Source organism: Ovis canadensis, chromosome 1 (genome assembly GCF_042477335.2).
Source record: "Ovis canadensis isolate MfBH-ARS-UI-01 breed Bighorn chromosome 1, ARS-UI_OviCan_v2, whole genome shotgun sequence".
Taxonomy (NCBI): Eukaryota; Metazoa; Chordata; class Mammalia; order Artiodactyla; family Bovidae; genus Ovis; species Ovis canadensis.
This window is the reverse complement of record NC_091245.1, coordinates 35,821,127-35,838,398: the sequence shown is the minus strand read 5'-3', so window position 1 is coordinate 35,838,398 and position 17,272 is coordinate 35,821,127. Positions and strand designations below refer to the sequence as shown.

At 38.2% G+C, this 17,272-nt stretch overlaps 1 protein-coding gene across 1 annotated transcript in view; it reads left to right on the top strand.

The window, feature by feature from the left end:
- Window positions 1-17,272, top strand: part of C1H1orf87 (chromosome 1 C1orf87 homolog) — an 84,473-nt gene that overhangs the window by 8,144 nt on the left and 59,057 nt on the right. Inside the window, exon 2 of the mRNA XM_069592969.1 lies at window positions 15,820-16,054. Within this exon, the coding sequence (XP_069449070.1) occupies window positions 15,820-16,054 (235 nt within the window). The remainder of the gene's footprint in view (window positions 1-15,819; window positions 16,055-17,272) is intronic.

Sequence of the window (17,272 nt, the reverse complement as noted above, 5' to 3'; positions counted from 1 at the left end):
CAGATAGATTCCTAACCACTGGATCACCAGGAAAGGCCAATATTTTTTAATTTCTTGAAATTTTTTAAAGTGTTATTAGTTTTAGAAATTAATGCATGCATGGAATCAGCACCTTTCCAATTAACAAATATTAATTGACTGCCTGCTAAGTGCCAAGCCCTGGGGACCCAGCAGAATACCTAAAGTTCTAGTGACAGAAGACACACAACAAACATATAACAGTAAACATTCAAATGAAGATAGTGCAATGAGGAAAAATACAGTAGGCCCAGAGGGTATATGAAGTCACAAAGGGTGCTCTCAGAAGGCCTCTCTAAGCAAGTGACACTTAGCTGAGACTATGTAAAGATGAGTTGGAATTATCCAATGAGCTTTATCCATGGTTAGCTAGCAGTGAGCTGGCTAAGACTAGCACAGCTTTGTCCCAGTGCATGAGGCTTTCCGTATTTCAATCTTCCATAAAACTCATAGTTTCTTCCTCCTTCTCCTGCCCTAGAAGAAGAGGCTGCAGCTTCCCATGGGCCCCAGGTTCTCCAGATATTTCGCTTTCCCAACAACTGCTACAAATAGCACCTAAGATGAGCACCTGGAGCCCAAGTAGATCTTTTTTGGTACATGACCGCCTTTTGCCTGCCTCCTAAAAAAGTACCACATCACTTTCCAGGAACGCAGATCTGAGAGATCAGGGCAATCATATAGCTGCTGATTTTTCACCCATGAGATCCAGTCTGTACCCAGCAACACCACAGGTGTTCATCATTACCTGCTAGCATCCACAGTTCTACACAGAGAGTGAACTATGCAAATAGCTGAAGAAACCATTCTGGACAGCAGGGACAGGCAATAGAAAGCCTTTTGGCATGCTTAAGGAGGAGCAAGGAAGTCAGTGTGGGTGGAGTTAGTGAACAAGGGGAGGAAATGAGGTCAGGGAGGCCTACAAGACTCACATCATGGGCCATGTGGTCCGTGTTAGAGATGTTGGATTTGTTCTATGTACAATGGGAAGACATGGAAAATTGAGAGCAGTGGAGGACACAATCAAATTTACACTTTCTAAATAACGGTTCTGGCTGCTATGTGGAGGATAAACTAGAAGAGACAGGAATATTAAAATGAGAGAGGCCACTTAGGGAGTCATTATGGTAATCCAGGCAGGAAATGGTAGTGTCAGGCAAGTCTATTCTCATCACAACAAAGATTTAAAGTGGTGGACATTAAAGCCCTCGGCACATCACAGCTCTTGGGTCTTGGACAAACTGTGTTATAGCTCTTAGACAGATCAGTGTTACAGCTCCATGTTACAGCTCTATTTTATTTAGAAAATAGCAGGAAAATCCATCCTCGAGGTGTGAGGGCATGCCAACCCAAAGATGCAAAGAGAAGAGAGTAGGGGAGCGTGCGAGCACGTAGGAGAGAGAAACTTGGCCCTTTGGCTCCTCTTTTTATATGTTTTTTCCTCCCCCCAGGCCTGCCCTGTGTAAACTGGGATAGCCAGGCGTGCTGTTTGTTCCACCTGAGGTCCTCACTCTGGTCCTTGGCCTTGCCTCTGTTCTATTTTCGCAGGCTTTTCCCTTCCTTTTCTTTTAGCCAGCACCATTTTGGACTCCTGTTTCCTATTCTAACTACCTAACAGTAGCAATAATCAATTATGTTCCCTATGTAAAACCTGGGTAAACTTTGCAATTTAAAAATTCAGATACCTACTCATCCTTTTCTTAAAAAGTAATAACTAATTGTAATATCTTATCTTTGTTTATTGCATTTCATTCTATATAATCTACATATTACCTTACTCTCCATGAACTCAGTCTCTCCCTAAAACGGAACAATATCAGAGAACAAACTATTGTCTTTATTTTCACAAGTTCAAAGAAATAAAATAATATGCTAAAATCATACTTCTCCTATGAGCTTTCCACAGTTTTTTTTTTTAATTAATCTCCTACAGTAGGTTTTAAGTTATTATCATTATTCTAGCACTGTAAGAAGTATAAAGAAGCATGAGATATTGTTTTGGACATATGCCTCCAGCCCAAAACATAGGCATAAATCTTTAAATAAGAGTATATGGCTTTGTGTGAGTGAATGTCATATCAATGTTATAAAAAATAGGTGGCCATTGGTCTTAAATCTTGAAACTGTGCAGTAAAGGTTGTCACTTTACCATTTGAAATTCTACATTTCCAAAAATATGATAAGTAGTAAAAGGCAAAAACAAAATACTATTTAAAATGTATATGACAGGAAAAAATTATTCCTCTTATGTATAAAGAGCTCTTACAAATCAATGGGAAAAATATAAGCTGCCCAGTTTTAAAAATTGGCTAAAGGTCTAGACAGGCAAGTCACAAAAGAAGAAAAAAAAAGAACGTTAGATATATATATGGCTGAGGGACTGGGGTGGGGAATTAACCTGAGTGGTAATAAAAGAAATTTAAATAACAATGAAATATTATTTTCTACCAATCAAACTGAAAATCTTTTTATAACAGAAATATCCAGGGTTGACAAGGGCTTAGGAAAAAGAATACTCATATGCTACTCCGTTTTTAAGTATGCTTATCAAAAGCTTTAAAAGTGTATTTCTTTGGCATAAAATCTTCCTCTAAGAATCAATTCTGTGGAAACAATTATTGTTGGATGTAATGGTTTGATTTCAAAAGTTTACACAAGACTATACTAGTCTGGGTACAGTAGGAAACAGATTATGTAAATTAAGATAATTCAAGGAGGATTTGGTTACAAGAGTAAGAAAGTTGCAAGACACAGTACAGGAATCATGGGCTAGCAGCTGCAAGTTTGTTACAACCATGGGTCTGCAGAGACGCGAAGCAAGTGTGCTCAGTTATGTCAGACTTCTGCAGCCCTATGGACTGTAGCCCACCAGGCTCCTCTGTCCATGGAATTTTCCAGGCAAGAATACTGGGGTAGGCTGCCATTTCCTCCTCAGGGGATCTTCCTGACCCAAGGATGGAACCCACATCTCCTGCACTGGCAGGCAGATTCTTTGCCACTGAGCCACCGGGAAGCCAAGATGGAAAGAGGGGGATGTTAATGAGGAGGGAAAAACATTCTTGAGCTAGAGAAAAACAGTGACCTTCGGGCAAGAGACACAAGTAGTTTGAAGCACTCTTACAGGGAGAGCCATCTTCCTGGAGAGCCAGGGCAAAACCAACCAGAATCAGAGGACATGAGAGCTGACCAGCTAATCAGTCCACAGCGGTCAGCTTCTCAGAGTGGAAGAGGAGGCAAGGAAGTAGGAGCAGAGGGAAACATCCAGCAGAGAAGCAATATTTAAACTAGTAAAACCCAGGAAAAGTAAACATCTCAAATAATATAGGACGAGTTAAATAAAGTCGTGTATATCCATACAACTAGATACTTTAAATGTTCTTGTGGAGATATAAACATTGATGGATAAGGTATCCATATGATACTGTCAACTGGAGCAGATTTTAAAAGATCACAACGTTGTATAACCACAGTTTGGTTTAAGAGTAAAACAAAACTTAAGCTCTTGTATGTGCGTGTGTATCTTACCACATATAGGGTAACCACTTATAATTTTGAGAAAGCACAAATTTATGTTAATGTAGTACGTCTTTTTGAACTTTATTTTCCAGAGCAGTTTAAAATTCATGGCAAAATTGAAAGGAAGATGCAGAGATATCCCATATGCCTCCTGCCCTCACACACATGTATCTTTCCCCATTATCAACATCCCTTACCAGAGTGGTGCATTTGTTACAATTCACGAACCTACAGAAGGCGATGGCACCCACTCCAGTACGCTTGCCTGGCAAACCCCATGGACGGAGGAGCCTGGTGGGCTGCAGTCCATGGGGTCGCTAGGAGTCGGACACTACTGAGCAACTTCACTTTCACTTTTCACTTTCATGCATTGGAGAAGCAAATGGCAACCTACTCCAGTGTTCTTGCCTGGAAAATCCCAGGGACAGGGGAGCCTTGTGGGCTGCCGTCTATGGGTTCGCACAGAGTCGGACACGACTGAAGTGACTTAGCAGTACCACACTACCACATCTTAATCACAAAATTCTGTGGCTTACCTTAAATTTCACTTTTGGTGTTTTATATTCTATGGGTTTGCACAAATGTATAATGACATGTGTTCATCATTAGAGTGTCATACAGAGCACTATTGCCCTAAAAATCTGATGCTCTGCCTATTCATCTTCCCCTCCTTTCCTAAAGTGCAGTTTTCAAATACATGGTCTTTTTACATACCCCTGATTTAGTTCAACATAATTAAACAAAATCACATATTAATCATTATTGCTCCTCGTTCCCATAGACCGTGTAGATGTCTCCAGAGGTATTTGCAGAGATAGGAGAATGGTTTGCGCTACATCCTCTGAGTGTGGATAGAAGCCTTGCCTCAGAACTGTGCCTTAAAGCGCAGAGATAATTGATATAGAGGCCAGGCAGTTTCACAGTCATCTTGATTAGAAATGTAAGAATACAAGTGCAAAAGACTTTAAATTTCAAGCCTATAGGCAACATGTTAAAAAGCAAAGACATCACTTTGCCAACAAAGATCTGTATAATTAAAGCTATGGTTTTTCCAGTAGTCATGTATGGATATAAGAACAGGACCATAGAGAAAGCTGAGCACTGAAGAATTGATGCCTTCCAATTGTGGTGAGGATGCTTGAGAGTCCCTTGGATAGCAAGGAAATCAAACCAGTCAATCCTAAAGGAAATCAACCCTGAATGTTCATTGGAAGGACTAATACTGACGCTCCAACACTTTGGCCACCTGATGCAAAGAACCAACTCATTGGAGAAAACCCTGATTCTGGAAAAGATTGAAGACAAAAGGAGAAGAGGGTGGCAGAGGATGAGATGGTTAAATAGCACCTCCAACTCAGTGGACATGAATCTGAGAAACTGGGAGATAGTAAAGGACAGGGAAGCCTGACATGCTACAGTCCATGGCATCACAAAGAGTCAGGCATGACTTAGCAACTGAACAACAAACAATTGAAACTGTCAACACAAAGATTTTAAAAAACACAGTTTGCACAGCTCCTAGGAATAAGTCACCTGAGGACATTTTGATACAAGAATGTTGTAGGTGTTGGGGGTTTTTTTGTTTGTTTGTTTTTGTAAAATTAAGGAAAATGATTCCAAAGAATTGTGCTTTATCAGAGATTTTAAATACAAATTAATCTGCTTTTTTTAAAGGTAGGTGACTCCTATAACTTGTATTTACAATTATTAGTAAATAAACAAGGCAGCTGGAGAGATTACATTAACTCTCTCTTTTTGTCCATTTAAGTAGTATTCCTCAGTTCCTGTGAACTATGAAATGTTGATCCTTTGAACTTTAGTTTTACCTATCAACAAAGAAAGTTTGGGGATCCAAAGGAAAGTTCATCCCTTCTGTACCTGGAATGAGAAAGGTGTTGATAAAGGAGACAGCACTTTGATTTAGGACTAAAACTTACCATTTGTCTTGGGCTAACTGGGAACCAGGCTCAGTGCTAAATATTCAATACATCTTATCTTAATAAGTATTATTTTCCTAATCTCACAGATGAGAAACTGAAAATCAGAGACGTGAAATAACTTACCAGAAGTCACACAAGTTATGTTTGGGGCTAGGACTCAAAACCAGGTCTCTTGGACATATAGCTCACATCCTTAACTGAAATTATGTGTATATTTTGCACAACTGTGGAAAAGACTATCATTTTTTCTTTTCTATGCCATCATTTATCAAATTTTAGTGTACATAAGAATCATCAGTGATGTTGGATAAGAATTTTTTTGTCCAGCTTTCAGAAATTATGATTTAGTAAGTTCAGAGTGACCCAAGTTTCTGTCTTATTATCCAGCACCCTGCAGGTGGTCTGAAGTTCAATCACTGTCTTTTTCTCTAAGAACAAGCCCTTCTTTCAGCTTCTGTCATAGAAATAACTTCCTTCATGAATTCATTTCTATTCCTCTTGAGCAGATTCGGTTTGACAGCCCTCTGTGATTATCTCTTTTACATACTCTATATTTTCAATTATCATTTTATATCATAATTTTCTGTTTAAATGTCTGCTTTCTCCACCTAACTATGAGATCTTTGAAGACAACACAGTCTACAGACAGTGAGTGGGTTAGATTCTCACTGCAATCCCAAGAATGTAGTAATGTAGAGCTAAAAAACAAAACAGAAGAAAACCTCTATGGCATAAGTGTGTCTAATGCTGTAGAATTGGATTAAGTGTAAAAAGAAGGTTCCAGAAGAGTATGTATATTGGGATATTATCTCTATGAGTTAATTTATCCAAAGGAAAGGAAAACACCGTTTGAAAAGATATGCGTATTCCAATGTTTGTAGTAGCACTGTTTACATTAACTGAGAAATGAAAGCAACTTAAGTGTCCATCAGCAGATGAATGGATAAAGAAGATGTGGTATACGGCAATGGAATATTACTCAGCTGTAGGAAAGAATGAAATTTTACCATTTTTGACAGCATGGATAGAACTGGAGGATATTATGCTTAGTGAAATAAGTCAGACGGGGAAAAACAAATACTATATGTTTTCACTTATGTGTGGAATCTAAAGAATAAAACAAATGAACAAATATAGCAAGACAGAAGGAACTCAGAGGTACAGAGAACACACTAGTGGTTGCCAGAGGGCAGAAGGGTTGGAGGAGGAGCAAATAGGTAAAGGGCACTAAGAGGTACAAACTGATAGGTATAAAATACGTATAAAATGTACAGCACAGGAAATATAGACAACATTTTATAATAGTTTTAAATGGGGTAAGTTTTATAATGATAATAAATTACTACAGTGGTAAAAAGTCCGTCTGCCAGTGTAGGAGATGCAAGAGACATTGGCTTGATCCCTGGGTCAGGAAGATGCCCTGGAGGAGGAAATGGCAACCACTCCAGTATTCTTGCCTGGAAAATTCCATGGACAGAGGAGCCTGGTGGCTATCATCCATGGAGTCACAAAGAGTCAGACACAACTGATCAACTGAGCATGCACAATGTCAGAAACTAATATCACACTGTAAGTCAATTATACTTCAATTTAAAAAAGAAAATAAAAAGAGGTAAAAGAAAATAAATAAATCATACCAAAGAATAATTGGTGATTGAACTGGTTACTAATTTTGCAGCCAAAATGACCCCAATTTGAGACACTATTTTTATTCCGTAAAGCAGTATAGAGTAAATGCCATGAAAAATACAGTTCAGTTATTTCCACTGATGTCAGAATGTGGCTCAGTGCTATGATGAGAGAAATGGGATACTTTAGAAATAACTTTGGGAGTGATGAACCCCTTGTCCCTGCTGCTGCTGCTAAGTCACTTCAGTAGTGTCTAATTCTGTGCAACCCCATAGACAGCAGCCCACCAGGCTCCCCTGTCCCTGGGATTCTCCAGGCAAGAACACTGGATTGGGTTGCCATTGCCTTCTCCAATGCATGAAAGTGAAGTCGCTCAGTCGTGTCCGACTCATAGCGACCCCATGGACTGTAGCCCACCAGGCTCCTCCGTCCATGGGATTTTCCAGGCAAGAGTACTGGAGTGGAGTGCCATTGCCTTCTCCCTGGAAAGGTACAAATCAAAGCTGAAAGATGGCTACTTAGGTGTTCTGAAAGGGACTCGATGCTTAAGTTGGAAGATGAACTAGGTACTTTTACATGTGTTGGTTTTTATTAACATTTTTTTTAATTTTAATTTTTACTTTTACTTTATAATACTGTATTGGTTTTGCCATACATTGACATGAATCCACCACGGGTGTACATGAGTTCCCAATCCTGAACCCCCCTCCCACCTTCCACCCCATATCATCTCTCTGGATCATCCCCATGCACCAGCCCCAAGCATCCTGTATCCTGTATCGAACATAGACTTGCAATTTGTTTCTTACATGATAGTATACATGTTTCAGTGCCATTCTCCCAAATCATCCCACCCTCTCCCTCTCCGTCAGAGTCCAAAAGTCCATTCTATACATCTGTGTCTCTTTTGCTGTCTTGCATATAGGGTTATCATTACCATCTTTCTAAATTCCATATATATATGTTAGTATACTGTATTGGTGTTTTTCTTTCTGGCTTACTTCACTCTGTATAATCAGCTCCAGTTTCATCCACCTCATTAGAACTGATTCAAATGTATTCTTTTTAATGGCTGAGTAATACTCCATTGTGTATATGTACCACAGCTTTCTTATCCATTCATCTGCTGATGGACGTCTAGGTTGTTTCCATGTCCTGGCTATTATAAACAGTGCTGTGATGAACATAGGAGCACCGCAATATGTAAGACAAATGCTAACAAGTATGAAAGAGGAAATTAACAGTAACACAATAATAGTGGGAGACCTTAATACCCCACTCACACCTATGGACAGATCAACTAAACAGAAAATTAACAAAGAAACACAAACTTTAAATGATACAATAGACCAGTCAGATCTAATTGATATCTATAGGACATTTCACCCCAAAACAATGAATTTCACCTTTTTCTCAAGTGCTCATGGAACCTTCTCCAGGATAGATCACATCCTGGGCCATAAATCTAACCTTGATAAATTCAAAAAAATCGAAATCATTCCAAGCATCTTTTCTGACCATAATGCACTAAGATTAGATCTCAATTACAGGAGAAAAACTATTAAAAATTCCAACATATGGAGGCTGAACAACACACTTCTGAATAACCAACAAATCACAGAAGAAATAAAAAAAGAAATCAAAATATGCATAGGAACAAATGAAAATGAAAACACAACAACCCAAAACCTGTGGGACACAATAAAAGCAGTGCTAAGAGGAAAGTTCATAGCAATACAGGCATACCTCAAGAAACAAGAAAAAAGTCAAATAAATAACCTAACTCTACACCTAAAGCAACTAGAAAAGGAAGAAATGGAGAACCCCAGAGTTAGTAGAAGGAAAGAAATCTTAAAAATTAGGGCAGAAATAAATGCAAAAGAAACAAAAGAGACCATAGCAAAACCCAACAAAGCCAAAAGCTGGTTCTTTGAAAGGATAAATAAAATTGACAAACCATTAGCCAGACTCATCAGGAAACAAAGAGAGAAAAATCAAATCAATAAAATTAGAAATGAAAATGGAGAGATCACAACAGACAACACAGAAATACAAAGGACCATAAGAGACTACTATCAGCAATTATATGTCAATAAAATGGACAACGTGGAAGAAATGGACAAATTTTTATTAACATTTTAAAAGAGAATCAACATTCTGTTGTTTAGCAGTAGCCAGTTTATTTATTATGGGTGTGAAATTGAGGCGAGATGTGAAGGAAGGAGTACACACTTTGGAGGCATGCAGACCTGGGTCTGATTCTAGATCTCTACCTATTATCCATTTATCAATGAGCAATTTACTTAACTTCTCTGGTGATTCGTTTTCACATCTGTACAATGATGACCATAACACCTACCTTTCAGGATTATTAGTAAAACATGAAAAATGTATGTGAATTTATACACAGTGGCTGACACATAGAAATAAGAATTTAGGGCATGTTAGCTAGCATAATTAAAAGATGAAGAAAGGATTTGGGCATTGGTCAGGAATTAATGTACTTTAAAAATCTTTCTGAAGACTAAACATCAATGATGATTACATATGGATGGCTCCATGGCATTAAAGAGTCAAAAAAACCCTCACACTCCATTACAACAACATCTTCTAAGTCAGCACTAGCTTTACATTTCAGCTTCCCCATGAAGTTTAGTGAGATTTTCAGCTGCACTCCCCTCCCCAGTCGCATTTTATTTTTTATTTTGTTGTTGTCTTTTTAAAAGAGAAAAGTCTGGTTGTGACGATTATCTGTTATTACTTCCAAATAAGAACATGCTTTCATTTACTGAAATTAGATCCCCATTCACTATGTTGGCACACTCTGGGCTGTCTCCTCCAGAGGGCTGGAGGCCTGTTAGATGGTACTCAGTTGGAAACTGGCAGTACTGAGTCTCTGCCAAGGCTGGCAGACCTTTAACGTGGCATCTGGTGACCTTTTTGCTGAGCCCCCTGGGTCCTCCATTTGCGATTTGATGTTCTCAGCAGGGGTGTAATCCAAATCAAATGTGAGATCTGGTGAGATGGAGTTGCAGGGGAGGTGGGGTCAGTGTGGGATCTGTACATTGCTTTGGGCAGAGGATGCTGCTAGACACCCTTGCCATGTTTCTTTCTAATCCTGAGAGTCTGAGCTCTAAGAGAGGGTAGCACTAAAGTCTAATTCTGAGACTCTGAGCTCTAATAAAAGACTGGTTTGCAGGAAAAGCCCAACGTGAAAGGGAACAATTGGACAATTTTCTCCTCATTTATTTATCATCCAGCCATACTGTCATTCTCCCTAATTGCTGTAGTTCCCAGATGACACTAAACTCTTCACAGCGCCCCTGAGAGCACCAGCTGAGGTTAGAAGTACATATGAGGAAGTTAGCAGTGTCTTGTTTCCAAGATAGTATTGATAGCATTTTTTTTTCCTTTTTCTGAAATGGGAAATTTCTATTTTCAACAGTGCAGGTAGATAGCACACAAGCCTAGAAGAAAGAACCGTGAGTTTGTGAACAACATAACAACCAACGCGTGTTGACAAATTGTGCTAACAGCAGACACATGCCATTTCTCAGCTGGGGAGTCTTTTTCATGATAAATTGAAAGTGTTATGCATGTTGTTGTTTTTTTTTAAAGCAGCTTTTACTTTAAACAGATTTAACAGATTATTTTTAATTTTACATACACTATGGCTGTTTTAACAGACAGGCAGTTACATTTCATAGTTCTCAGGCAATTTTATCCTAAGACTGCCCACAAAAGGATTTTAAAGGTCATGAAAGCAAAAATGATTCAACCCTCCTTGCCTTCATCCAGAAGAGTTAACTGTTTGCCCCATTACCATTTTTGCTTTTAAATCCTGTGCTTCCTGCTTGGTGCCTTCTCTAATTTCTGTTTCTCATATACTCCCTAACTTCCACAGACTCTTTTCCTGACTCTACTGGCACCTGGAACAATCAAGGTGCAACCAGGAAGATTTAGATTTAAATCCTGGCTGTAACTTTGCAAAGCCAGGTAGAATTAGACAATGATATAAACCCTCTGAACCTAAATTGTTAATCCTAAAATGAGAATAATATGAGCACCTACCTATAGGGTTGATCTAAAGATTAAATAAATGAATGTTTATAAATGGCTATAATGTGGCTGTCATATACTTACACAGTAATACTGTTATTTTTGAAACCCCTGAAAAGTATAATTACTTATTTTTCTTAAGAACTTCAAATAGCACTGATTATTTGTAACATTCTATTGACATTTATTTATATACCAATTAGGTATATTTCTTGTGGTCTTCCCTTATGGCTCAGCTGGTAAAGAATCCGCCTGCAATGTGGGAGACCTGGGTTCGATCCCTGGGTTGGGAAGATCCCCTGGAGAAGGGAAAGGCTACCCACTCCAGGATTCTAGCCTAGAGAATTCCATGGACTGTATGGTCCATGAAGTCACAAAGAGGTGGGCACAACTGAGTGACTTTCACTTTAGTTCACTTAGGTATCTTTCATATTATTTATGTAAATCTTATGCCAATTTCCTTTAACACTTTGTAGAAATATACCTATATAATACATAAAGTACACATCATAAGTATACCACTCACTCACTGAATTTTCACAAACATGAAATAGCCTTGCAACAGACATCCAGATCAAGAAACGAATTGGTACCACATTCCTAGAAACACCTCTGATGTTCCCTTCTGAACTTCATACCTCCCTGCAAAGATAACCACTATCCTGACTTCTAGAAACACATTAATATCAGTTGTTAACTTTATTATTCCTATATTTTTGGATAGCCAAATGAAATTAAATTTCTTAAGATCAGAGACTGTATATTATATGTCTTCTCTCACTGAAGAACTATGATTAAATATACACTCCCCCAACATTCCCATTTTGCTCTGTTGTCGTCCAACTACACCCATCTGACAATCTCCAGCCCTGGATGAAGCTCACTGTCTGCCTTCCTTGCATCTCCACGAGGACTGCGGAGCATGCATCCTCTCCAGCTGGTGCTGCAAAATCCATGGCCTCCAGCCTTTGAGTGACCACTCGATTGTGTCCAGCCAACCCTCCTTCCTTGTCTGATCAGCTATCTTTATAGCACCTATTTCAAGCCATATGCCCTTAAATTCAGACCTCCTACCCCAACGTTTCCTTTCTTGAGACCCAACAGGTAGTCAGTCATACCTTGTTTGTCAGAGAGAAAATTTAAGCAGTCAGCAATTTGGTCAGCCTCCTGTCACCAAATGTTAAAATTTGCCTACATCCTCACCCATCTTCCTGCCACCTGACCCTGAGGTTTCATTTCTATCTCTGTCTTCTCAGTGACATTCCATCTCATTTTCCCAGGGTTCATCTTACGTCATCAATGATATCCTCTCCTTTTCTTTGGTCAGTTGGCTCTTCATTTAAATGCGTTAAAGACCCTACTGTCTTTAGTTTCGTTTATTTAATTTTATTTTTTATTGGAGTATAATTGACTTGTAATGTTGCACCAATCTCTGCTGTCTAGAGAAATGACTCAGCTATATAATATAGACATGTTTTTAATGTATTTTCCATTATTTTCTGTTCTTTTCCATAATGGTTTATCACAGGATGTTAAATACAGTTCTCTGTGCTATATTGTAGGATCTTGTTGCTTATTCTTTCTATATATAATAGTTTACATCTGCTAATCCCAAACTCCCAGTCCTTCCCTCCTTTACCCTCCTCCCCACTAGTAGCCATAAGTCTGACCTCTATGTCTATTTCTGTTTTGTAGATAAGCTCGTTTGTACCATATTTTAGATTCCTCGTATAAGTGATATCATATGGTATTTGTTCTCTCTGCCTGACTTACTCCACTTATGATAATTTCTACTTGTATCCACGTGTCGCAAATGGCATTATTTTACTCTTTCTTAAGTCTGAGTCGGATTCCATAGTATATGTATATATACCACATCTTTATCCGTTCCTCTGTCAATGGACATCTGGTTTGTTTCCATGTTTTGGCTATTATGAATACTGCTGCTATAAACTAGCGGTGCACGTATATTCTTAAATTACAGTTCTCTCCAGGTACATGCCTGGGAGTAGAATTGCTCTGTCATATGGTAACTCTATGTTTAGTTTTTTAAGAAGCCTCCACAATGTTTTCCATAGGGACTGTATCAGTTTGCATCCCCACAAGCAGTGTAAGAGGTTTCCCTTTTCTACACACCCTCTCCAGCATTTGTTATTTGAGATTATTTTTTAATGATGACCATTCTCATAGGTGTGAGGTGGTATCTCATTGTACTTTTGGTTTGCATTTCTCTAAGAAAGAGCAAGGTTGAGCATCTTTTCATGTGCCTATTTGACTATCATATGTCTTCTTTGGAGGAATATCTATTAAGGTCCTCTACCCATTTTTTGATTGGCTTATTTATTTTTGTTGTTGTCGAGTTGTATGAGCTATTTGTATATTTTGGAGACAAACATGACAATAACAAGCCCTATCTGAAACCAGCATTGTACTCCAGTCCCCCCATTTCTCTCCTCTCCTGAAGCCACAGTTCTTCACTTCCTGCGTTTAGTTTCTGATCCCTCCTCTTTCGTCAGCCCACTTCAGTCTAGCATCCGCCTCTATTGCCTCAGGAAATTCCTCCTATCAGGTGTCCTGATGACGTCCTTAGGGCTTAACTCAGTGGACACTTTTTAGAACTCACTTTTCTCAACAGCCTGTGAGGTGCTGATTATGCCAGCTCTCTGGAAACATTCTCTTCACTTTGTTGCTAAGACCGCACTCTTCTAGTTTTTCTTCTGCCTTACTTAGAATTTCTTCCAAGTCTCCTTTCAGGTCTCTTCACTCTGTAAACGTAGGTGTTCTGCTCAGCTCTTTCCTAAGCCTCCTTTGCGTCTCATGCTGCCATGACTGAGAGAGGTAATGTAAAAAATGTACATATGCCAATCTTGGCCTTAGTCAAATCAACAAGTGTTGTAGCAATTGTTTTACGCTCAGATTACATAACATGCTTTAAAATGGGTCCTTTCCACTGCATCAATAATAACAGCTAAAATTTATACAACCTTCTAGGCATAATGCATAGCTATTTTTAAATTTATTTTTCTTGATAATAAAATAGTATTTCCTCATGTCAGAAATTTAGAATAATAGTTTTATTCTATAGTATAATATGGTGTATAGTATAGTATATAATATAGTGTAATGTGGGCTTCCCAAGAAGTTCAGTGGTAAAGAATCCACCTGCCAATGCAGGAGATGCTGGTTCAATCCCTGGGTCAAGAAAATCCCCTGGAGAAGGGAATGGCTACCTATTCCAGTGTTCTTGCCTGGAGACCTCCATGGACAGAGGAGCCTGGTGGACTACGGTCCGGGGTCACAAAGAGTTGAACATGACTGAATGACTGACAACAGCGTACTACACATAGTATCATGTGATATCCTGACTGCTGTTAGGAGGCACTTACTGTTTACTTCTGACATTTTTCCTTCTACGTATATTATGCACTCTCACAAAGAGACACATGTGTTTATACATGAGTTTATATAGTTGAGATAATTATATTTTTCATTTATTTGTATAATAAGACATTTTTTCATTAAAATTATTTGTAACTATTTTAATAGCACCATACATTATCTCATAGAAACATAGAGTGAAACACTCAACACATCCATCTATTAACAAATAGTTTAAAATTTCTCTTTTTCTACATTTTTTACTAAAATAAATTATTAAAAATTTATTTACTAGGTCAAAAATTTTAGCTTCTTGACTCTTCAATATGTTTAGTCTGGTCACTCATTATAAGAATTCTATTTACTTATGAGACCATGAGCATTTGTATTCGTTATTTCCAAAGAAGTTTTCTATATTTAAAACAATACCACGTAATTGTTGTGACTTATGTCTTTTAGTCGGAGAAGGCAATGGCACCCCACTCCAGTACTCTTGCCTGGAAAATTCCATGGCCAGAGGAGCCTGGTGGGCTGCAGTCCATGGGGTCGCCAAGCATCGGACATGACTGAGTGATTTCACTTTGACTTTTCACTTTCATGCATTGGAGAAGGAAATGGCAACCCACTCCATTGCTCTTGCCTGGAGAATCCCAGGGACGAGGGAGCCTGGTGGGCTGCTGTCCATGGGGTCGCACAGAGTCAGATACAACTAAGGTGACTTAGCAGCAGCAGAAGCAGCATATCTTTTAGTTATTAAGCAAAGTTGCATAATTTGTAGATTTGTTGTTTTATATAAATTTCTTTGAGTCATTCCTACAATTTTTCCCCTCTATTTAATATTAAAATTAAATGGAGGACTACTGAGAGAAAAAGAAGGCTTACAGCAAGACAATTAAGGAGAGACACAGAGCAGACCTGGAGCTGGAAAAATGCCTTGACTTCCTTCTTTTTCTAGTTGTAAACACTGAAAATACCTGTTAGACATTTAAGGAAGAAAGATAAGTAATAAACTTTAGGGTTCATCTTTGAAACTGCCATTTCTTGCAGTAAGGCTGTTAGAGCAGATGGATAGATTGTAAGGAAGCTGTAAAACCTGAGAAAATAACATGGTTTCTCTGCGGCAAATGATCCCTAGACAAATAACTAACATTTACTTCTTCATTCAGTCATGCTAAGTTACCAGTATTCCCACCACCAGACTAACACCTGCCTTTTGTTATGCCAGCTTAGTGCAGGTGGAGTGTGCCCTGAGTAACAAAGTACAAAACTTGTTTCTTTGCAGCAAGGAGAACCAAAACTTGAAGGCAGAAACTCAAACAGTGCTCCAGAAATCAGTGACCGGTGATGCAAAGCAGATCGGTGGAGACCCACCAGCTCCGACTGATCCCACAGATCATCAAATCAATCATGACCCAGATGATGTGAAAGAGAACAAGCACCAAGAGAACAACCAGAAACGAGAGGACAATGGGAAACTCCTAACAGGAACGTTCAGTTGTAGACTTCTGGATGGCAAAGTGAGTAACAAATGCCTCAACTTTTCTTGGTAATTGGCTAGGAAATTCAGTTGGGTTGGAAACAGACTCACATCAACACATGCTTGTCCTAATGGTAATTAATACATTTTGTGTCAAATAGAATCAAAATCATTTTTTAAAACTGAAAATGAATTTTGAGGTCATTCTGTATATTGCATCTTCACTGACCGCTAACTGAATTGGTCAACCTACTCTGTCACTAAATGATAGTTATCCAGTGATACATCATCACTTGTGCAAATTTGGGGTGTGTTAGAGGAGGAGGGTATGTCTGCTTTAACGTTATAGGAAAAGATGATTTATTTTCAAAATCCAATGAAACCATGTCTAGATATCAAAAAATTATCAGCCCTAAACTATCTTGACAGAAATGTTGATAATTATCACTGTCCTCTGCTAAGAATCAACCAAACAATCCACAACAGATTAACTTGAAAATGATGACTCTAAATGATTATTAATTTGTAATTAAAAAGCAAGAGTAGCAGCAATAGAAAACTGGACTCAATTAAGACCAACTAATGATTCATTGGTAACAAAGTACCATTTCAAAAAATTGCTGAAATTACAATTAAACAAATACATAGAGGAGGAGTTTTGCAGCACCGCCAAGAATGAAGTGACAATCGGATGTTTTAGTAGAATATTGAATTAAAGTCTGCAGTAAACTCTAACATAACTATCTTTAGTTTATGATTTTAATAGCCCTTTCTAAATCACTCAGATGCTCACTAGTTTTCAGTCATGAGAATATAAAAGCCTGTGGATTTGTGATCTTTTATTCATTAGAACTCTGCAAAAATTACAATATGGAGTGGCTACCAGTTAACCAATGGACCTCAGACCATGATCTGCAAGGTCTCAAACACTGGGGACTTCACATTTTTCTCCTAAAATTTTTATTGATCCTTCTAACTATAACATATTATATACTCATATAGAAATTTTGGAAAATGGAAGGAGAATATAAATAAGAAAAATAAAATGCAAAGAAAAATAATAGTTTATTTCTCATCTTTTTTCATACATAGATACTGAATATGAATCATCACATTTATGTTCTTTGTCATCCTGGTCTATTCACTTCATATCAAGAATTCTCCCCCAGCTTCAAAAAATTCATCCTAAGCATTATGTTTAATGTCCCTGTAAGAGTCATACTCAGAAATAACACTTAGATAGAATTTGCTATGTGCC